At 42.1% G+C, this 22051-nt stretch overlaps 2 protein-coding genes across 5 annotated transcripts; both read left to right on the top strand.

Moving 5' to 3' along the window:
• The first annotated feature begins 638 nt into the window (after positions 1 to 638).
• Positions 639 to 5032, top strand: adprm (ADP-ribose/CDP-alcohol diphosphatase, manganese-dependent). The gene is made up of 3 exons (XM_035146720.2): positions 639 to 1439; positions 2981 to 3103; positions 4143 to 5032. Exons 1-3 carry the CDS (start codon positions 851 to 853, stop codon positions 4433 to 4435), a joined length of 1005 nt encoding a protein of 334 aa, XP_035002611.2. The 5' UTR covers positions 639 to 850; the 3' UTR covers positions 4436 to 5032.
• A 1134-nt stretch (positions 5033 to 6166) lies between these two features.
• On the top strand, positions 6167 to 18322 carry map2k4b (mitogen-activated protein kinase kinase 4b). 4 transcript variants are annotated; one of them, XM_035146713.2, is made up of 14 exons: positions 6167 to 6398; positions 7059 to 7148; positions 8900 to 8935; positions 10648 to 10680; positions 11862 to 11964; positions 12997 to 13171; positions 13904 to 14023; positions 14183 to 14302; positions 14405 to 14456; positions 14699 to 14826; positions 15488 to 15565; positions 15656 to 15804; positions 16614 to 16659; positions 17543 to 18322. In XM_035146713.2, exons 1-14 carry the CDS (start codon positions 6281 to 6283, stop codon positions 17654 to 17656), a joined length of 1362 nt encoding a protein of 453 aa, XP_035002604.1. In that variant the 5' UTR covers positions 6167 to 6280; the 3' UTR covers positions 17657 to 18322. The 4 variants fall into 4 exon arrangements, with proteins under 4 accessions (XP_035002604.1, XP_035002606.1, XP_035002605.1 ...); XM_035146715.2 differs by lacking the exon at positions 7059 to 7148 and having other exon boundaries at positions 6168 to 6398; XM_035146714.2 differs by lacking the exon at positions 10648 to 10680 and having other exon boundaries at positions 6168 to 6398.
• The last annotated feature ends 3729 nt before the right edge of the window (positions 18323 to 22051 follow it).

The raw sequence follows: 22051 nt of genomic DNA, 5'->3' as shown, positions 1-22051 counted from the left end.
TTTGCTTCTCAGACTGTATAATGCAGTGTGAAGAAGAAGAACATTACTCTTCCTCAGTGACATTTAAGTGGTTAAATGAAACTTGTTCTTAATTATATAAAACCCGGAGGGCACCAGACGAAAGCGGCCGGACCGCAATGGAAACACACACAAGTAGACTATACTACTGTGGCCCTGACTGTCAAAACACTGTTTGCAGAAAACACAATGACATTTTGCAGTTTTGTATGTTTTTTGTTTTCTACAACAGTCTTTGGGTTTTGACCTCCAGGGCCACCGTATATGAAGCACAAGCATATTAAGAAAACAGCAGGTTTACAGCACGTGGGCTTCTTTTGGGACACAGGTTTAAGAGCCATCCATCTCTCTATTATCTGTGATGCTTTTCCTTTTAAGGGAGGCAGGGAAGTTGGATTCTTTGTATTGTGTGTATTTTCAGTTTTTACCATAGACTGTATATATAGATTTTTTTACTTTTTTGTATTTATAGTTTCTACACGTGTATGGTCTCCCTCTGTTTCAAGCCTTTTGGGCCATGTAAAGCACCTTGTCTGTAACAGTGCTATACAGATAAACGTTACTTGCTTTATTTTGAAGGTTATAAGCGGAGGTCGCTGCTTTTATTTTGTAGTATTCAAGGTTGTACTTGTCGGATCACTACCGTGCATGTTGGTTTGTGTTCGGTCCATAGACTGTATATATAGAGGTTCGGTCACTTAATGGGTCGACAGAACAAAGTGAGCTGGCAGGACTTCATCATGTGTGCAGGTTGTCACGATACACATCCTGTCTAGTCGGAACATGCTGTAAACGCCCCGGGACGTCACTTCTTCTGAACACACGGTGGAGAATGGACGATCAGCAACAACCGCCCCTGTTCACGTTCGGTGTGATCGCTGACATCCAGTACGCGGACATCGACGACGGCTACAACTTCATCCGGTCGAGGAGGCGCTACTACCGCAGCAGCCTCCAGCTGCTGAGGAACGCCCAGCGGAGTTGGTCGGACTCGGCCGTGGCGCCGCGGTTCGTCCTCCAGCTCGGGGACATCATCGACGGCTTCAACAAGGGCCGCGGCGCCTCCGACCGGGCGCTGGACACGGTGCTGAGGGCGTTCGGCTCCGGCCCCGTGGAGGTGCACCATGTGTGGGGCAACCACGAGTTTTATAACTTCAGCAGGGCGGCGCTGCTGGGCTCCAGGCTCAACACGACCCCCCCCAGCACTGACGCCGAGGAGCCGGCGGGCAGCCTCAGCGGGGACCGGGCTGCTCCCGATATCTACGCCTACCGATTCAGCCCGTTCCCCGGCTTCACCTTCGTGGTGCTGGACGCCTACGACGTGAGCCTGCTGGGCAGAGAGGAGTCCAGCGAAGAGTACAGGGGAGCGATGGATGTGATCAGACAGCACAACAACAACGAGGACCTCAACTGCCCCCCAGGTACACTGCCCTGATGACTTCACAAGTCACTTTCAGTTCATATGAAGTAGCATAACATCATTTTAATAATTAAGGGTCAGTGTGATATAGGGCTTGGCAAAAAAAAACCATAGTAGCAATGTAACAAAGGTCCAATATATATCTATTTATTGTTTTGCAGTGTGGACAGTGAGGATGTATAACATATTGATTTGTACATTTTAAAATTTGTGTTTGTCATTGTTTAAAACCTGCTGTGAATGGACGATGCTGCACTTAAACACAACACTGAAGATTAACTTTAATGATACAGGTGTAAATAATCTAAAATATGTTAAATATGTCTAAAAAATCAAGTTCAAAAGCCCAGTTTGCTTTATTAAATGGGCAAACTGTAAACACTGGGAGACTTTGGCGTGGTTGTCCACTGTGTAGTGTTGTTTTTCTGACAGCACCTGAAGGCAGCACCAAAAAACAAAACTTACCCAAGGACCTGAGTTTGTTGATTTGTCCTTTTTATGAATCAATATCGAATGATTCAAATGAAGATCAATTTTAATCAGAGAATAGTTTTTGAACCCAGCCTTATGCCCAATCAGCACTTCAGAAATCAGGAAATTCTGACAGGGCGAATGAAATAAACGTGATTGGCAGATTCAAATTGCACAGAGCAAAGTTGACCAATTGGGTTCTTCTAGATCCGGGCCCGCAAAGCAACACTTTTTGTAACTTCTGAGGAGAAATATAACGTAGTCTTCTCTTTTCAAAAGAAAAGTTGAGAATTATATATGGTTTTCTTGCTTTATTTGTTAAAATCAGGGTTTTTATTGTTTCAACCATAGTCTCTTATGGCCAGTTGCTTGGTTTCATAAAGTTAGGTTATATTATAACATATTGTCATGTTATTGACATTTTGAAACAGTTCACTGACTCTTACTTTATCTGTACTACTGTAGTACTGTTACACTGTGGTTGATCATTTACTATGATCCCTAACTCTTCACTTGTGGCCATCAAGTCCTCTGGAAAAGTCAACGGTGTCCTGCGAAGTTTTCTTATAAACAAACAAAAGTTGTAAGTTTATTTTAACTACTTCTAAAATCGTACACCTTGTATCATATATCATATTTTTATCATATAGAAATCACAAGTTGCCTCCATCTATAGCAATATGTCTCATTTCGAAGGCTCCTTCATACGTGTCCTTTCATTCCCAAGCCATAAAAGAGCCAATTGGTGGATCCCTCTTGGGCCAACCTATCCCAGGAGTCATTCTGCGCTGGTGGCAAAGCTAACAAGCTAGCTATGTGGGCTGCTGAGCTGCAGCAAGTGCAAGGGCTCAAAGTAGCTAATGATGCCACTGTAAGAGCGAGTCAAACAAATGTTAGTAATAGGAAATCCTCCATAGACCAGACCCTCTCCTTTTAGCTCAGCCATTGCAGCCTACTCGGTCAAGACTAAGTCCTTGGAAGGATGCAGCCCCTGAATTGGCTTGCTTTTGTGATGTGGCAGTCCCCTTCCTTTCTGTTAGTGTATCACTATATGTTTCTATGTTGTTTCAGTGGTAGAGGGCCTAGAGAGGAGATTCACCATGTTCAACGGTGGGTTCAGTAAGGACCAGCTGGACTGGCTAGAGACTGTGCTGTCGTCGGCTGATGAGAAGAAGGAGAGAGTCACTATTATCAGTAAGTGAAATCTTTCGTTTTCTTAAAAATCTGATTGTTTGTTATTCCTAGTATCTCTCCATTTGAGTGGGTGAATATGTAAAGTACAATTTACGAGTTGATCATTCAGGCATTTGTGGAAAATTCTGCTGACACACTGGGGTTAGCAGGTGCAGATCCACATTTAGTCAAAATGAACTGGTTCTAATAGACTGACTCTAAAATACTGGAAAATGTGTCTCCAGTGTGTCATAACATTATTATTTACTGTATGTTGTTGTTTTTAATTCTTATTTCTAATGTTGCTTCTGTTAAACACTGGTAGAATAAATAACATATGTACAATGTTACAAAAAGACAATTGAGTCGCAAAAAGCAGTCTTCACTCACACAGACACACAAATTAAAACTTAAATAAATAAGCTAGAATAAAAAAATATCAGAAATTCAAATTTTTAAACCAAATAATGTGTGTTTGGACATTTGGAGCTGAGAAATCAACAAAAATGTGAAAAATCTGTTCCGTTAATCCGTTAATTTGTTGGTTTGTTCGTGTGTAAGCGACATTACATAAAACTCGGTGGAACGATGTGGTATGTGTCAAGAAAGAACCTGTTAAATTTTAATGTGACTCTTTATCAGAGAGTGGGTCCGGGGAATTCTTTTTCATTTTCTTTACGATTGTGAGATGAGGCATTAGCTAACATTCCCACTGTTTTCCCAAGGAATAATTCATGGCTCCTCATGAAAAAAAGGGAACTGAGTGTGTGAAATGTGGTGCAGCTTGATTGCATTTAAGGTGGACTGTTGGGCCTTGGCAGAGGAATGTGCTCTACCAAATGTAATTTGAGTTTATAATGTCATCAAGACCTCCAGAAAGTTTGGTCTTTTCGGTTTTTGAGTCGTTGCTGAGATATAATTGCAATGCACTACTTTATTGATGGGCTCCCAGGTCTGAAATCAATAATGTAAGCTTAAACCAAATTGTCAATGTGACGATGAAGACTGAATCAGAACCTGGCAACCACTGATTATTGATTTATTATTTTTTCCCCCGCAGGTCACCTCCCTGTCCACCCCCACTCCACAGATCCCATCTGCCTGGCATGGAACTTCGACAAGCTCCTGGACATCATAAAGTCCCACAGCAGCGTGGTGTGTTTCATGGCAGGCCACGACCACGACGGCGGATACTGCCAGGACAAAGACACTGGCGTGCACCACCTGACGTTGGAGGGGGTGATTGAGACTCCGCCTGACAGCGACGCCTTTGGCACGGTCTCCGTGTACGGGGACAGGATGGTGCTGAAAGGGAGCGGGAGGACCGCAGATCGAGTGTTTCTGTTTCAATGAAGCTGAAGCTGAAGAAACACAGATCATAGATGACGTGGTCTATATCCCATCTCACAGCAGAGGCCTTTGACTTTAAGTCCTATAACTTTGCACCCTTCTAGATTTATTTAAAGGCCTTGGTGGAGAAGTATGGACAATTACTGTATCACAAAACACAGTCACTCTGCTGTGTTTTGTAGGCACATGCTGTCATATGCACTTACCTGATCAGAACAGATCAACAACTCCAGTACCTCAAATATTTTATTGAATTTATGAGTTTTAATTTAAATTTTGACTATGAAATGTATCCAGACAATGGTTGCTTTAGGGGATTACCCATTAAATGCATATTTATATATTTTAAGAGGGAACTGTTTTTTCTTAACGGATTGCTGTTTTGTTTTTTTTTAAACTTGTTTGCTTCTTGCACAAAACTGATTCTCTTACACTCTACTTTTAGTGTGGTGAGAAATTTATAAGTGCATTGTATTAACTGACAAATATGGATGCCCAGTTATGCGGTGATGAGATCAGCCCGAGATGAGTGCAAATCTGTTTTGTGTACAATGTAAAACAATCAGTTCAATGAATTAAAAATAATTTAAAAAATCTTCATACCAGCTGTAGTTGCACTTTCCTGTCCAGCTGACTGTCACCATCTTATCGCTGTCAGTTTCAATTAAATAAAATTGTCTTGTAGTTGATTGATTGTAGATATCTGTAGATGGCATGTTCCTAATTGGAGCCATCTCCAAGACAACCGTGTATACTCCATCCACTGAAGAAGACTATAAGAGGCATGTAGCACCTGCCAACGTAATACAATTCACTTTTAATGTAATAAATCCCACAAACCTGATAGCAATCGTTACTACAAAAGTAACACGTAATTTCCTGCAAATGTAATAGCTATTACTAGATAGATTTACGTGCCACAAAACTTCTTTGAACTTTCTGTGAACCGACAAGGAATGATAAAGCTGCGTGTGTGTTTGAGAGAGAGAGAAAATGAAAGAGAAAGTTGAAGAGAAGGTAGAAGGTGGACTTGTTATTGCGCAGCCTAAATTGTTATTTCTAACTTTCTCAGAGCACTGCTTTGACCCATTCTGCCCAAACCCCATGATATTTTCTACGAAGCTGACTCAAACCCATTGGCAGGTGTATAAGTAAATCAACAAACTACAATGACAACGATTTCATTTCTTTTTCATATTACATTTGTGAGAAGTTATTACAATTTTAGAACCTGAAGATTTTCACGGTCCCACAAATGTAACAACTCCCTGCAAATATAACAGCTATTACATTTGCAGGAAATTACATCTGTGGTAGGCAACTGCTATCAAAAGTTGCAGATTTGTATTACGTTGTGGTTTATTACATTTGTGGGCTGTTATTACGTTGGTGTTACAAGGCAGTTGAACGCTTTGTAAAGCCAGTTACTGGACATTAAGTAATATAATGGTGCCATGACTGAAGAATGCAACTGTAAATTGTAAATGAAATAACTAACATGTATATAATAAGTTGTGTCGTTCACTGCACCACTGTAAAAATATAGAGTAAGTAGCTAATGGTTGGAACTTCTTTTGTGTACACTATTTTGCAGAAGTGGGCCATTGAGATGATGCAGTTTAAAAAGTATTCGACATGGGGGTATGATATGTAGGGTGATAAAACATATTTTCCGACAGTCCATGAAGGCAGCAGCAGCGGCACAGACGTGGCCGTGGCGCTGCTGCTGCTGCTGCGTTCAAGTGACGCAGTGTCCCGTGTGGAGCAGAGGGAAGGAGGAGGAGGAGGGGGGGCGAAGTTTCACTCTCTGCATTGCAGCCTGAGCTGCTGCCGGACTCCAACACAACAATGGCGACTCCCAGTCCCGACAGCAACTCCACGGGCTCCGGCAACAGCGGCCGCGTGGTGGGATCCGCGTCGCACCAGCTCCACCAGAACACGCAGGGCGGCGGCGGCGGCATGCAAGGTGGGCGATCACAGCCCGGGGACCCGTGTTTCCACCGGGGAGCCCGCAGCTAGTGAGGACATGTAGCTTCTAGCTTCACAGGCGCAAACAGCCAGCGTGAACACAGACGCGATAAACCAGTGTTTCCGGTCAGAACTTTCAAGATAAAAGCCAGATTGTGGTCCATGTTTACCATGCAATCGTTTTGTGAATCGTGAAAAAGTTTTATTCTGAGTTTACTGATCTACTAATATATGAATGCAAATTGCAGACTTTGGACTGGTCTGGCTAAGTGTTGTGAGTGTAGCTGGTAATCTAAGTTCTTTTTATTGGCGGTAGAAGAAGAATGATGTGTTAAAACCACAAAACCGGTGACTTGTAGAATATCACTTTGATTCATCTATTGCGTGACATTGGCAGAAACAGGATAGGCTCTGGTACAATAAGAAATCTAGGCACCAGCGTCACCCATTTTACTATTAAAATGACACATACAATAGAATTATATATTTTATATTATTATATATTTATATATGTACACCCATAAATTCTAATTTGCATGAAATAATTCTCAACACTTTCGTGGAGTTAGCCATTTTTGAAGTTGCTCTTTTATTTTTGTTTTCTGAATTTATTTAGAATTACACAATGTCCTGTTGATAGCAAAATGTTTTGGTCCAGATTTGGCCCACATCCCACGTCCGGCCCACACACCTCATGGATTGATGGCACTTGGGCGGTCTGCTCCTGTTTGCCAGATCTGGGCCACAAGTAAGCCATCCCAATACTGCATGTCAACCAAAAGTGGCCCACGTTTGTTTTGTGCTATTTGGGCCACGTTCACCATTCATCACGTGCGCCACTCGAGGCTCACAACGATTTTTGTTCGGGCCGTAAGGACCCTGTACACACCTGGTATTAACGTGTTTTTTGTGATCCAATCACAATCGGATCGCTCTAAATACAGATGTGAACGCACTCAGATTGAATATCAATGCGATCACCAGACCACATTGGAAGGTGGTCTGGGCCTCATGTTTCCACACACACTACACCACACACCACACACACACTGTTGTAAAAACAACATAACTTGGTCTTCATTATCAAAAATGGCAGACGTGTTTGTTTGTATAGAGCTGGGAGGTGAGATCCGACCTGAGATCCGATCACCTTACGTTTTGGGCCACTTCTTAATGCTAATCCAGCTGTCCACTTGTGATTGCATCACTAAAACCACATGTTAATACCAGGTGTGTACGGGGCCAAGAAGCCAAGAACTGGCCCACATATATTTTAAAATATTGAAATATGCACTCCTATGCTATCCTTTATATGCTATCCTTTTATCACAGTCAAGTACTAAACGACTCATAACCCTATATTTGGGTCACAGTGTGGTCACTGATAGTAGTAGTAAAACGTTTATGAAGTCGCGCTTTTATTTTGAAGGGCCGAAACTCGCCTAGCTTGAAGTAGCTCCCTGAAACTCCAGCGGGTTAGCAGTGGTGTGTAGCTACTGTGTAGCTGCTGGTCCAGAAGGCCTGAAGAGTTACTGAGATCTCGGTCTGCCATGTTTCGATTACACACCAAACCACCAAGCTTCGACAGGAAACATATAAAGTAACGAAAAGTCGTGTTATTCAGCGGCATTATTACACCAGGCTGCTGCACGTACCACCAGGGCCTACTCTTAAAAGAGTGTGTCCCTCCTCAGCCAGGCCACTGCATACACCGCTGTCTATAGCAGAGTACACACACACACACAGACACACAAACAAATCAGTTCAGGTCAGACATATTGATCTAAGTGTGTAGACGGGGATGTTTTACCCTCGCTGGTCTGACAGCGTTTACTCTGTGTGCAACGTCACTTCTGACCCGTGTCTCGGTGTGGAAGTATAACAAGTCTGTTTACCTCTGCTCCTCTGAGCGGAAACAACATGTCTGTCTCGTGCCTAACGCGATGTAAAACGGTTCCGTTTCAAGCTAAGCTAAGCCAGAATGTCGTGTGATGCGACCTAGCCTTTCCGAGTACACACTCTAAATCCATTATCGGACGGAAGCCGAGCCCTGACCGCGGCCAAACGAAATAAACGTTTTTTTTGTGTTTTCAAATTTCCAGCCATGACAGTTTGGGATAAAAACCACAGTGAAATCCCTCTGAAACCTGGTAAAGCAGAAGCAGCGCCCAGTAGCAGCTGTGGAACTTAGCCTTAGCTAGTTGGGGACAGGTTCAATTGGTGTTAGTTACTAGCATTAGCAACTAGCAGTGATTAATCGCCCGTGTTTAACCACGTATTGTCGCCACAGCGGTTTAGACTCAGTGTTTATTTACCTGGAAAACAACGTGTCAGGCAGGGTCGCGTCCGATAATGGACGTGTTGACGTTAGCCGCCGGCTAATGGGCCGGTATCTCCATTGATTGAGTGTTCTTAGCTCATTAGCAGCAGAGCAATTGTTGTGTCCAGATGTGTGTTTGCCAGATGTGTAGTGTCAAATGTCTTGTCTAAACCCCACAGAACCCAACACCTGCTGGAGATGTCAGAATGAAACAGGTATTTCACTCTCTACACTACTAGGTCTTAGTCTGCTGTTGTGAGGTCATTTGTTTACAACTGTGTTTGCCACATGTTGGCAAAGGCACCCCCCATCAAATGTTCCTTACCCACCCTCTTCTGTTGACCTTTATTTTGTTCTAGTTTCTTTTCTAGTTTTGTTCTTTGTTTAAAACAACAAACAAAACAAACCCTGCACTTTAAAAAAAAAATCCTCTCATTCCGTGCATGTTTCCCATGTAGTCTCCACGTTAGAATGATGTAGACACAGTTGACAGACCCCGTGTGATGAGGCGCTGCATCGAGCGGCCACGGGTCGTCCTCGGCTGCACAGACGATCACAATGTGGCCGTTTCAGTGTGCCGCTCATACACAGATTGTCACTAGTGTGCTATCCACACGCACCACGCTCCTCATGATGTGCCACTCTTGTTATGCTGCCATCTGAACATTCTTAGTGATGTACCACCGCTGGTCCACTGGTACACAGCAAAACGAGAACTTGAGCACAGATTATAGCTGTTTTCAGACACGACCTCTGGGGGATGCTCGGAGAATTGGGTATTCTTTTTGCATCGGTGAATCCAAAAGAGAATTCCTCCTTTTTTTATCGGCTCCTTGGGACATTCTGCAGACTTTAATCCAGGGGACTGGCTGGAGAAACTCTGCAGAAGGTCTGGAGTCTCAGTCCGACATTTGCTTTCACACATACAGCCCCTCTGTCCGGAGCATCTCTGGAGATCAGTGCATGTCTGAAAGCAGCTTATGATTCTTGCTCCCCATAGTCACGGAGGTAAACGTTGGACCCATTTTTGTTTGCAAGCCACATATCTCACCGACATTCTGACACCAAAATAGCCTTTTCCAGACAAATCAGGAGAAAATGTAGTTTGCCTGAGCAAAACTCTACTACTACTTAGAGCAAATTGTAAAATTCTGTTAATCAGTAACGGAAACATGGGTACCAAATCATTTCCAAGTGTTTCCGATTTGAGGTTGCATTCACGGGAATTTTTGTTGGTGACACTGATCACAGAAATCAGTAGGCCAGATCCTCTCATTTCCGTTCCGCCTTCGTGGTCTTTGTGGGCCGGGTAGACCGCATCCTCTGAAGGATGCAGCCCCTGAATTGAGACACAGCTGTGGTCTGCCAGTGGAACGTGGTTCTTTACAGTAGAACAGCGACATAACCTCTCAGAAAAATGGCTTAAACCACTAAAACAAGGGTGGCACACCACAAGCGATTTCTTCTTGATCACAGTATCACAATCTTGATCGCACTCGTTTTTTTCGGTGACTGTACTGAAGTGACATCTGCAGGGGGAGGGAGGGGGGGGTCCCAGTAATGAGAGAAGGGAAAAAATCATTTTAATACATTCCACCGTCGGGCTAGAATTGACTAAACCTGTTAAAACTGAACTGAATTTCATTCTGATGTGAGTACAATGGAACATCAGGTTTCACACACCCACCCACAGACACACACACACACACACACAAACAGTTGCCTGGCAGTGCACTGAGCCAGACCCCCCATTCTAAATATAATGGTGCTTCTTCCACCAGCTAAAGCACATTCACAGTAACCTGCCCTGTATCACACTTCCAGCTTTTGAGTCGTGATGGGATGGCACTTGCTAAGAATGACCCACTACTAGCACATAGAAACAGGCCCTAAGGAAACGTAGTAAAATGTGTTTTCTTTACTTCAGGGTTTCAGATAAGCCTGTCTGGAGTTTCCCAAAGTAAGCAATAGACTCGCACACAAAGCACACCGACCTCTTACTATATGTGGGTACACTTCAGTAGTCTAGAGTGGTTTCAATTCCCTCACTGCCTTTCAGCCGAGTCATGTTTCTGTCCTGGCCTGATGAGCGGCCACGCTGCTGGTTAAACACCCATCTACCTCCACAGTCTTCATCACGCACGCACGGAATCGGACAGAGCAGGCGAAAAAAGAAACCACAGTAGACTATTGAAGCAGCCTGTGTGGTGCTCTGGTAGTTGGGGAGTCTGTCCACTGTTCCACTGCTATGAGCTGTCCCGAATTCAGTTAAACAGCCGAGAAAGATTCATTGTGCACCGGGGCTTAAAGGTTAAAGGGATCTGTTTGCACTCGAGAGCTGGTTGAGCAGGGCACGGCAAAGGGAACTCAACACTTGAACGCAGCACTTTGCAAAGAAGCTCGTACAAGTTAGCAGTTTTATTCTGGAGAGCCGTCGTATTAAGCAGACTCACAGGTGACACACTGTGAATGCAATAAGGTCTACTTAGCTTTGCCATAATGTGAATTTAATTTCATTTGAATCAATATTAAAGTGCTGTCTTAAGTGTTGGGTCACTTTGATTTCTCAAGGGAATTGCATTGGAAATGTCTTTTACCGGGGGTTCCCAATATCAATAACCTGCAGTAAGGCTCTTTTTGGCAACACAAATAATTAGAATGCATATATTATTTGTACCATATACAGCTAAAAGAGCTGATGCAGTGATGGTATTGGAAACCCTTGTTCCATGTGGGCACTTGTGCTTGTGTTCAAGATGCATTTTGTGCTTCTTCTGTCATTGAGAAGCGCTTGAGATAACCCAGAGGTCCGTCTCTGTATGAGAACAGCACTAAACACACTGAACCTTTTAAACCACATTGACACCACAACAGTTTCACTATCCTCTGTTGACCCATTATGAAGATTTAACTGCCCAAAGCCCAATAATTTGCTGGGACGTTTTGTGGCATAAATTCCTTAATGTTGCTTTTTGCACATTTTCAGCCAAGGCTTATCTCAAGTGTGTGTGTATAGTCAGATTCGACTGAGATGATACTCTACTGTGTGTGTGTCCCCTGCTTGCATCAGCTGGTTGCACCCACAGTGTAGCGTGCATGTAGCAGGGATCTGGATCTGTCTCTCTCTCTCGGTCCCGCCAGGTAAACGTAAAGCGCTGAAGCTGAACTTCGCCAACCCGCCAGTGAAACCAGCCTCCAGGCTCCCGCTCCATCCAACGCCCCTGTCTTTCCAAAACCCTCACATGTGAGTACAGACAACTCGGATGTCAGTTTGTTGTTGTTGTTATTTCATCTACTATCATTACTAGTATGGCCTGGGAAATCAGTGAAAATGTCATGCTGAAATGTTGAAGAAAAATTCCTCAATCAAAATTTAAGTTCTTCCTTGCCCCATGTCCCATCCTTCCACCAAGTTCAGTCCAGTAGTTTTTGCGTGATCCTGCCGACAAACCAATAAACCAACAAATGAACCTCCGGACAGGGATGAAAACATAACCTCCTTGACGGCAAATGTAATCATTTTGATGGTAATAGTTAGAATGTGCCCTGCATCGGGCGTTGTATCTCCGTCTCTCTCTCTTTCCCTTGATGCAGCCGGTGGTTGTAACATGATCACGATAGGTGTTAAGTCATAAAAACATTTTGCTATCAAAGCAGCAAGCTGGATTGATGCATTTTTTTGGGAATGTATGAAAACTCAGACAGCAAATGTAAGGTTATGTTTTCACCCCTTGTCAGGAAATGACCCATTTAACTTTGGTGTTGATTCAGGAATTATTTGTCACTTTCTTTAACATTGTTAATTAGGGTGGTTGTCACTCTAGTTACTATATAACTGGATTACGTTCTCTGCATCTTATTGTGTTCCTTCATTAAAATGTCTGCTACTTTACGCCACTAGGTGGCACTGTCATAAAGCAGGTTCCAGTTGTGACGCTGTAGATGGAGATATTAAGTATCAAGAGGATGTCTTATGAAGAACTGTGTATTACGTCATTAGCCCATTGGAGTAAAAACTTCTTTTCCCCCACTAGATTTCAGTCCCACCCAATAAAAAGAAAAGAGCTCAGATTTCAAACCACTTCATGGAACCCTCACATGTTTCAGATTGGCAGAAGCTCATGGATTACTGATGAAATATTCATCATATCCACATTACTGTATAATGTATGTTCTTCTCATGGACACTGTCTTTTCTCACTCCTTCCTCTTTCCACTTCCCGTGGCCTCCTCCTCTTCCCCCCCCCTCTCTCTCTCTCTCTCCCTCTCCCTCCAGAGAGCGCATGCGGACACACAGCATCGAGTCGTCGGGGAAGCTGAAGATCTCCGCCGAGCAGCATTGTGACTTCACAGCGGAGGACCTGAGAGACCTCGGGGAGATTGGTCGCGGAGCGTATGGCTCCGTCAACAACATGGTCCACAAACCCACAGGCCAGATCATGGCTGTCAAGGTGAGCAGCTGATTGGTTCTTACACTAATAGACCCACCTGAATCTACCTTAATCAACAATTAATCAGGTCATAATACAGAATCTAAAAGACAACTGAGCAGAATTTCATTCATCCAAACTATGGAATTTCTGCAATGTTTGTGTTCATGGGAAAAGAGTACGAGCAATGTATTCAATCTTTATAATTTTAAAAGTCTGTAGAATCAAATCAATCTTTGTGGGTTTCTATAGAGGACAAAAGTTCCAAATCATCCCAATGACATCAGCCTGATGATGATCACGTTCACTGAAGAGGGAACACACACACACACACACACACACACACACACACACACACACACACACACACACACACACACACACACACACACACACACATTCACGTACTTCTATGTATGTGTGCACACTGATTGGCATAATGCATTTCATAGACCCTTAACTACCACAACTAAATCTAACCTAAACCTAATTCTAACCCTAGCCCTAAAATCAAGTCTTAACCCTCAAGAAAGTGAGGACCAGTCAAAATGGTCCTCACAAATATATCGGTACAAGTACACACATCTACAAATGAATCAGTGATGGATACAATCATTAGTTATAGCTTTAAATTATCCATAGCAAAGAAAGTCAGATCGTGTGAGTCCATCAATGGAAAGCTGAATGGTTGTGTTGTGGATGCTGCGGAAATGTGACCAATGAAAACGTGTGTTTGTGTCGCTCGTCCCTCAGAGGATCCGCTCCACTGTGGACGAGAAGGAGCAGAAGCAGCTGCTGATGGATCTGGACGTGGTGATGAGGAGTAGTGACTGTCCCTACATCGTTCAGTTCTACGGAGCTCTATTCAGAGAGGTCAGACAAACGCCTCCTGCCTGAACTCCTAAACTGTCTGCATTGACATCACATAATATCTCAATGATTCACAGTCAGTCGTCAATAAGTGTCTGAGGTCGGTCCCCTTTGACGTCTAAGAGTTCTTGATGGACACTAACTTTTTGCTCTTTGTTTCAGGGGGACTGTTGGATTTGTATGGAACTTATGGCTACCTCACTAGACAAATTCTACAAATATGTATATTGTGCATTAGATGACATCATTCCAGAGGAAATATTAGGCAAAATAACATTAGCGGTTAGTAGATGATTTTTCTTTTTCCTCACCGATTTAAACTTCACACCATTTAAAAATCATTAAAAGAAATGACCACAAGTGTTTTGATTTTGTCTTCAACAGACCGTTAAAGCACTGAACCACTTAAAAGAAAACTTGAAAATAATTCACAGAGGTAAGTTTTTAAGTTTGTGTATATATATATATATATGTATTAATATGTATATATTTTGGTCTGTTTACCCTTTATTTTAGTTTGGGTGTGAACAGGATTTTAATATTTAAATTAATATGCTTTAAAAGAACATAATGTTTTGATACAGACTCATAAAGCACTAAATGTCAGCACAAAATATTGAAATCGGACAAATTCCTATTATTTCACACAGTATAACTTTGTATCTTGTGTCATTGTAGACATCAAACCTTCCAACATTCTTATGGACCGAAGGGGTAACATCAAGCTGTGTGATTTTGGCATCAGTGGTCAGCTGGTCGACTCCATAGCCAAGACCAGAGATGCAGGCTGCAGGCCGTACATGGCGGTGAGTCATCAGCAGTAATGACCGGTTGAGTCCTGAGCCACTAAGGTGTGAAGGATCCTGAGCTCAGGTTCATCTGCATTGGTTGTGTTTCTCTTCTCGTGTAATCAGTCTTTCACCTCATATTTTACCCATTTGAAGCAACATGGAAATAGTTTTTTGCACTTGACATAAAATGCTGCAGAAGTAGAAACCAGACTGATCATCCACCAGCAACTTTCCTGAAGCACAAAACGGTAGCACGTGTATTTTAACATCACAGACTCACTGGACTTCAATTTTACATCGGGTCCATTGTGGGAACTCTGGACGTACCAGTAGCAAGTTGGTCTGTGTTAAAAAGAAACGGTTGATTACATCTGTCAAATTTCTTGTTTCATCTCATGTCACTGCTACACGAAAAACATGGAAGTGGTTTTAAGTCAAAATGACCTGTGGTCAAACTAATGTGCAAAAGCTCCTGACACAAATGTGTTAAAACACATACATTTTTTTGATTTTATCTTTCACATTTATAGTTACTAACTGACAGTTATGGACGAGGACTAGCTTCAAACTAATATACCAATTATTTGGATCTTTGGAAGTTGCAATTGAAAAACTGTCCAGTAGGGGTCAGTGCAGTATCTCAGTATCTGAGTCTCTCTCTTGTTTGTGTTTTCAGCCTGAGAGGATAGACCCCAGTGCTTCCAGACAAGGCTACGATGTCCGGTCTGATGTGTGGAGCTTGGGAATCACCCTGGTAAGACAAGTAGTTTTATCATGAAACGTTACCTAAATCTGTTTAAGTCTGTCAGTGTGTTCAAAGTGCCTGGTTTGTGTTTGTTCTCAGTACGAGTTGGCCACTGGAAGGTTTCCTTATCCCAAGTGGAATAGTGTTTTTGACCAGCTGACACAAGTGGTGAAAGGAGAACCTCCTCAACTCAGCAACTCCGAGGACAGACAGTTCTCCCCCAAGTTCACCAACTTCGTTAACCTATGGTAAGCTCATTAAACTCAGTCACACATTCAAACAAGTAGAATTTGTGTGTGTGTGTGGGAGGTTATGTTATTAACTGGGGATTACACAAAAACTACTGAGCCAATTTCTATGACCTAAAGAAAAATCTGTTCAATTTTGGAGCTCATCTGAATAAATTGGCAGATCCAGGATTTTTTGTTTTCACTTTCTTTGTAGCGTTTCCCTCACCCAGACAGATTCTGGGTGAGAGGTACACAGACTAGTGTGAAAGACAAGTTCTCTTCAGAGAGAACTGCATTGCATGCCACTAGTGGGTACGCACACAACTGCAGCTGACTCTATGAGGTGCGACTGTCTGCGTGGACGGTAACAACTCAATGGGCGTAACACACTGTAACCTGTAACACACAATGCTGTGAGCGAGCATGCGGCAAAAAGTTTGTGTCATTACGATGCTGTGGCCGGACAAATTAGTAGATTCGGGCCGCCACAGTCTCGATGATTAATGGGAAACACTGCTTTGACATGACGATAGAGGGCATTAGCCTTGGCAGAGGTATGTTCTCTCTGAGTGCTCATCTGTTGGCCTTTGGTTAAGATTGTTTATTGTTTTGTTGAGTGATATAATGACATCATGAACTGGACTCATTTTTACAGATTCACAATTTCACCATGGATTCACTCTATGGATACATTTTAATATAATTAGCTTAAGACCCCAAGGAGCTGAGGTTCTGACTGATTTAAGTCATGGAAGCAGTGTGGTCTGCTGCTGAATACCTTTACCCCTGTGCTGACCATGTCTAATGTTTGTACTCTTTCTTTCCAGCCTTACAAAGGATGAATCAAAAAGGCCAAAGTACAAGGAGCTTCTGGTGAGTTCGAGCGGTATTCTTTAGTTTCAACACACATTTCCCAAATTAAGATCAAACACACAACTCAGGTTGTGGGCATTTTATATTATACTTTATTATATTATACTGTCAAATGTTGATCTATTTACATGTATATACTAATATTAATGTATTATTTGGTGGATAAATAGTCAATAGTGGTCTCAGAAAGAAATTTCTCAATTCCTACACGTATGAAACCCTTAATAAATTTGTCTTTTGAACATTTAAAGCTACGCTGACTAAAATTTTTTTTGTAAATGATCGACTATCTGACTGTTTAATGTGAAATTCGTAGCTCATAGTGATGCAGCCTCATAGAATGATCATTCGGCAGATCACATTCATTATTTTTCTTTCCTCTCCTGTTTTACATGGATAATGCAGTACTTATCTGGTGAACATGTTGCGTCTAACAAAATGAATGTGTTTAATATTTTGTATATATTTAATTTATTTCAGTATTATTTGACTGACATCTGTGAGGTGGCTGTGAATAAGTCTGAGTGAATATGAATATAGATGTGTGAATGGTTCACCAGCACATCTACCACGACGACTTTCGTTTCAGGGTTTTGTTTTCAGCCTCCTCTGCTGCCCTCAAGTGGCAAAAAATTATGAAAATATTTTAGTAAGAGTAAATATGTTTTACAAAAGTGTTATGTTTTAATATCTATGTATATAAATCCTCCGGAGAACAAGACGAATCAGGTAGCTAAACTTTTGAAAAGATAACATTTGATTTTGTAAAAGATATTTTACAGAACAGCTACGACTGCTTGGTGCAATTAATCAATCAGTTATCATTTTACCCTGAGTTTGTTCACAGGAGCCAGTCTAACACTCTGTGTATCCTCCCTCTCAGAAACACACCTTCATTCTGATGTATGAAGAGCGTTTCGTGGACGTCGCCAGTTACGTGTGTCGCATCCTGGATCAGATCCCCACCTCTCCCATCTCTCCTATGTACGTGGACTGACTGTGTTAGGATGGGGCGGGGCGGGGCACTAAGCTTTGTGATGCGACTCTTGTCATCTTTGCCCTCAGAGTTGCGTAGGAGCTCTGCCTGTTTTTATTCACACGTTCCAAAGAGCAACAGGAACTAAGTCCAAATTGCCCGGTGCAATAAGATGAATATTGTTATGCGAACACTTCCACCTCCCATCACCCCCATTTAGTATCAGTGAAAGCTGAAGCATCATCAAACATGTTCAGCCAGAAAAAAATGAAGACGTAACCTTGTCTCGGTAAAATGCAGCAAATCTTTACGTGACGAAAAAGGAGTAGAGTATACATAAATGGTGTGTGTGTATATGTAAGTATGTATGAATATATATATATTTATGTACACACACACCCTTTTACACAAATACAGAATTTACCAAATAAAATGTTTAAGAGTGACACTCACGACGTATGAACAAAATTAGCCGCCTGTTTTAATTGTACATTGAAGACTGTATGTATGCATATGTGTGTTCACCTCTGAGTTGTTGACATGTACAGATGTATGCTGATTCGACCTCCTGTCAATACACACACCTTTCACGCAGTTTGTTGTCGGCACCTGGACTCATGGCAAACGACTGAGTGTGCTAAAGTGTTTGTCTCTGAAAGCTCATGGATAAACGGTGGCTTGGCTTTACTTCTTTTCTTTGTTGTTCAATATGCAATCTGGGAGAGTTTGTCTCGATCGGGGACAACATGCGTCTCTCACACCCACTGCTTACTCCAGCGTGTACCTTTCACATGTTACCATTACTTTGGCATCAGGGAGCTAAGCATCTGCTTTTATGACAGATCATTTCGTGGTGGGCTTTCTCAAACCCGGTAGGTCATTGAACAACACTTGTGATTTTAACCCGCTAAACCAAGTTGTGACTCCAAAAAACAATGTCAGCCAGAAATGTGTGGGTGCTGTTTAGTTGCATTATCTCAAATCTGCTCAGTGAATTTGAATTCCTTATCAAATCTCTTTTTGTCAAGTTTTCAACATTAGCAACTTGTGAGAATCTTTAGTGGCGGAAAAGAAAGGAGTACCACAGTCTTGAGTGGCAGCCAAACAATGTTCACCACCAATGACTAAAACCTAAAAAATCCTCAGCAGCAGAGGATATGAAATTTGAATTCACTGTACATAAAGGTAGGGTTGGTGATTGTTTCTTAAACACTTTATCTTATTTGTTGAAATCCTCATCACGTCCCGATAACGTCCCCAATTCGAATGAAATGATTCACTGGCGTACCCGTCTGTCACAAACTGACCTGCCTGTGGCTTAACTGCACATGACCAGTCTTCAGCCGGAGAGACACACACCGCTGAAGCAGAGACGATAGCCAGAAGTTAGGGAGTGAGTCACGGAAAAGTCGTCTTCTAGCAGTTGTTCGGGCAGTGCACGTTCACGTGTTTCGGGGGAGTTGCTTTGATGAGAAGGCTGATGGGAAGGGGTGGGATGTATCGGTTGCATTATTTTCAATGTGTGGCCTTTTTCCAGGATTATCCCCCCTAGCTTGTAGAGTAGCCTGGAGTAACCCAGATGTAACCTGCTGAATATTTAAACATCTATTTTCTCCTGCTAATGTGGCTGCATGAAGGTTTAACTGATAGATGCTCTCTTGTAAGCGATGTGCCGAGACTGGACAGATCATCTCTTTAGAAAAAGTCACCACCCTGTTGGTCTTGTTGAACTGTAAAAGTCCCTGTTGAAAGTATTTGTCATTTTAACGGTCACAAGTAACAGTGATAGTCAGTGCTAGCTCCAAATGAAAGGCGGCCTTCCTCAATGCTTTGCCAATACAAATGACCCATGAATAATAAAAGCTGAAGACATTCATCATCAGAGGTTTCTAAATCTGGTTTCTTTGCTAAAGAGGAACTGGATCATTTGTTTACTGGAATTTGAACCCTATTTAAATATTTTGACACAAGGAACTAGCATGCTTGTGTGGCAATAGGAATGGAGTTGCAGCTTGGTACTGTGGTCAAAAATGTAATGTATTAACTTATTTGAAATTCAGATTTAAGTTTTTTTTTTAATATAATCTGGAAATACCTTTAAAACCAGGAGGAGTGTTGTTAAATGACCTTTAATCAGCAAATTATCTCGCTGAAAAAAAGATCCAAATTTCTCAACTGCAATAACTAACAATAGATGAGACACAAACTGGAGCGAAGCCGATGCTACTTTGCCTGATGTAAAGTTACTTTAGGACATGATGCCCCTCAATGTAAATGTGTATGTATATAGTGCATCTAATCTGCTGTTCCTGGCAGGTTCTGCTCGACAGCTAAGGCTCATTTCCTGAACACACAGATGATCAGATCAAACAGTGAGGAGATCCGGCTGCTGGGTGCGGAAAGAAAGCGCGTCGGTGTGCAGCAGTCTGAGAATGAGCCTTAACGCTCCTCAGTAGCCTGTCATAGCACTGTACAGTTTCATTGCTCATCCACACTGATCACAGATCCACCGCACTGCCGCGCAGAAGTCAAACAGCAGTAACTACACTTGTTAAAGAGGTTTCCTGTTGAGAAAATGCTGCTAAATGACTAAATGTCCACCTACCACACAACTGCCAGGAGCGGTCGGCCGCTGCCTGGATAGTTACTGCTCTTTGACCCTAAAGGTCACCATGAACTCAGCATGTTCCACCGTGACTCGGCATGTCTCTCTGGTTTGCACTGATGATTTACCATGATTAATACATGGGATGCATCTCCATAATCTAGAAACACCTTCACCTGTATTTTCTCTGGTGCTTATATACTTGGGTGGGCCAACTGGGCTATAGGTGAAATGGAAGCTGCAAATTTCAGACTGATGTGATCCACCCTCCGTTATTCCCTCTCAGAAAGCCATGTCTACCTACAGGGTCAATCACCTGTATGGATGATAATCCTTCAACACTGGGACGCTGTAGAGACTTGTAATAAATTATTTACATTTTCTTTATTATGAACAAATCCCATGGATAGAACTTTCAATACAACCGGCCTTATCTTTTAACCTCGCAAATACTAGTAATGTACATTTAATGTGATATAGCCTATGTGATAATAAGCCAAAAGTGTACAGTAACTTAAGTCAAGGGTTGACTGTGTGTCATAATTCAGGATCAGTTGATCATGAATCTGTTGAAATATTGTTACTGTTACTCTTTTGGTTTAATGTGGAAAAACACATTTCTAGTTTCTCGTCAAACCTGATCGGGGTTGATCACGCTTTTATTGCGTTTTTGGTATTTCTCTCAGCTATAGGCTTAGTTTCCCTACATTAAAAGAACTGTCATACCTAGAGGGACACTCCAGTGATTTTAGTATTGTATTTAAATAAAGTTGTGAGTCTTGCACAGAGGGAATAAAAAGGAAAGGTGAAAAATGAGAGCCTGAGACAATCTGCTATAACACTCCTTTGTGCGCCCTGAGTACAAAGGAGTGTAGAAGTCCTCAGGGTTATTTCCTTTTTAACAGACAGAAATAAAACTTTGCTTTATGTGTAAAATCAGTGAAGATTCCCTTTAAATTTTACTTTATAGGTCTCTACAGTTGTCAGCCGTGTTGGAAAATATCTTTATTCAACAGCATGGTCTCTCTGTTTGTAATCAGGACTTTACGTTCAGATTTTGTAATGCTTTCGCTCAAAACCCTGTGCTCACACTCAAATAGCCCCTGCATGTGCTTAGATTTCCTGCACGGGCAGTTACTTAAACTGGATTAATGCACTCCTGCACAGGGCTCTTAAAGAAGTAAAGCTAATGCACCTACATCTGGCTTGTAGCACAAAATATCTTACGTGCAAAAGAAATAATCAAAGAATAGAGAAATCGGAGAGCAGACATTTCAAGCGTGCACAGAAGTAGAAGAGCTGAAGCTGGAGCGCAAGAAATCTGTGCAAGCAACAAAGGGCAATATCCGAGGGCAAGTGCACAGTTTGAACACAAGCAGGGTATATTTGAGTGCAAGTGCAAGGTTGAGTTAAAGCATTACAAAATCTGAACCTTAAATCAATTTGCCCTGCTCTCAAACTGAAAGACCACACTCTTGAATAAAGAGAGGAAAACCCCCATAGAAAAATAGCCCACAGTCTCCTTTGACCAAACAGTTAAAGCTGTTTCAATGCAAACTGTCTCCAGATCCGTATTTCTCTCATGGGATGTTTCCAGGAAGCTAACTTACCACTGGTGAATCTGAATCTCTGGGGTACACGTTGTATAAATTGCAATTAACTAGAATGTTCATATCAGATTATAAGATAATATTAAGGGCAATGGATATTATATTGTATCTTTATCGAGGGTGACAAATAAAGTTCCCATGGAAAAGATATAAAAAACTGTATTTTGTGCTTCTTGTGACATGAATAAAAAACTGCGGAAA

Source organism: Hippoglossus stenolepis, chromosome 21 (genome assembly GCF_022539355.2).
Source record: "Hippoglossus stenolepis isolate QCI-W04-F060 chromosome 21, HSTE1.2, whole genome shotgun sequence".
NCBI lineage: Eukaryota > Metazoa > Chordata > Actinopteri > Pleuronectiformes > Pleuronectidae > Hippoglossus > Hippoglossus stenolepis.
Note: the sequence above shows the minus strand (reverse complement) of the source record. Positions and strands in the feature narration are given on the sequence as shown.

Coding starts and splice junctions, on each gene's coding strand:
- adprm (XM_035146720.2), top strand. CDS start 851: ATGGACGATCAGCAACAACCGCCCCTGTTCACGTTCGGTGTGATCGCT. Junction 1,440..2,980: donor GGACCTCAACTGCCCCCCAG/GTACACTGCCCT, acceptor ATGTTGTTTCAG/TGGTAGAGGGCCTAGAGAGG. Junction 3,104..4,142: donor GGAGAGAGTCACTATTATCA/GTAAGTGAAATC, acceptor TTTCCCCCGCAG/GTCACCTCCCTGTCCACCCC.
- map2k4b (XM_035146713.2), top strand. CDS start 6,281: ATGGCGACTCCCAGTCCCGACAGCAACTCCACGGGCTCCGGCAACAGC. Junction 10,681..11,861: donor CCTGTCTGGAGTTTCCCAAA/GTAAGCAATAGA, acceptor CGGTCCCGCCAG/GTAAACGTAAAGCGCTGAAG. Junction 14,827..15,487: donor GCTGCAGGCCGTACATGGCG/GTGAGTCATCAG, acceptor TTGTGTTTTCAG/CCTGAGAGGATAGACCCCAG.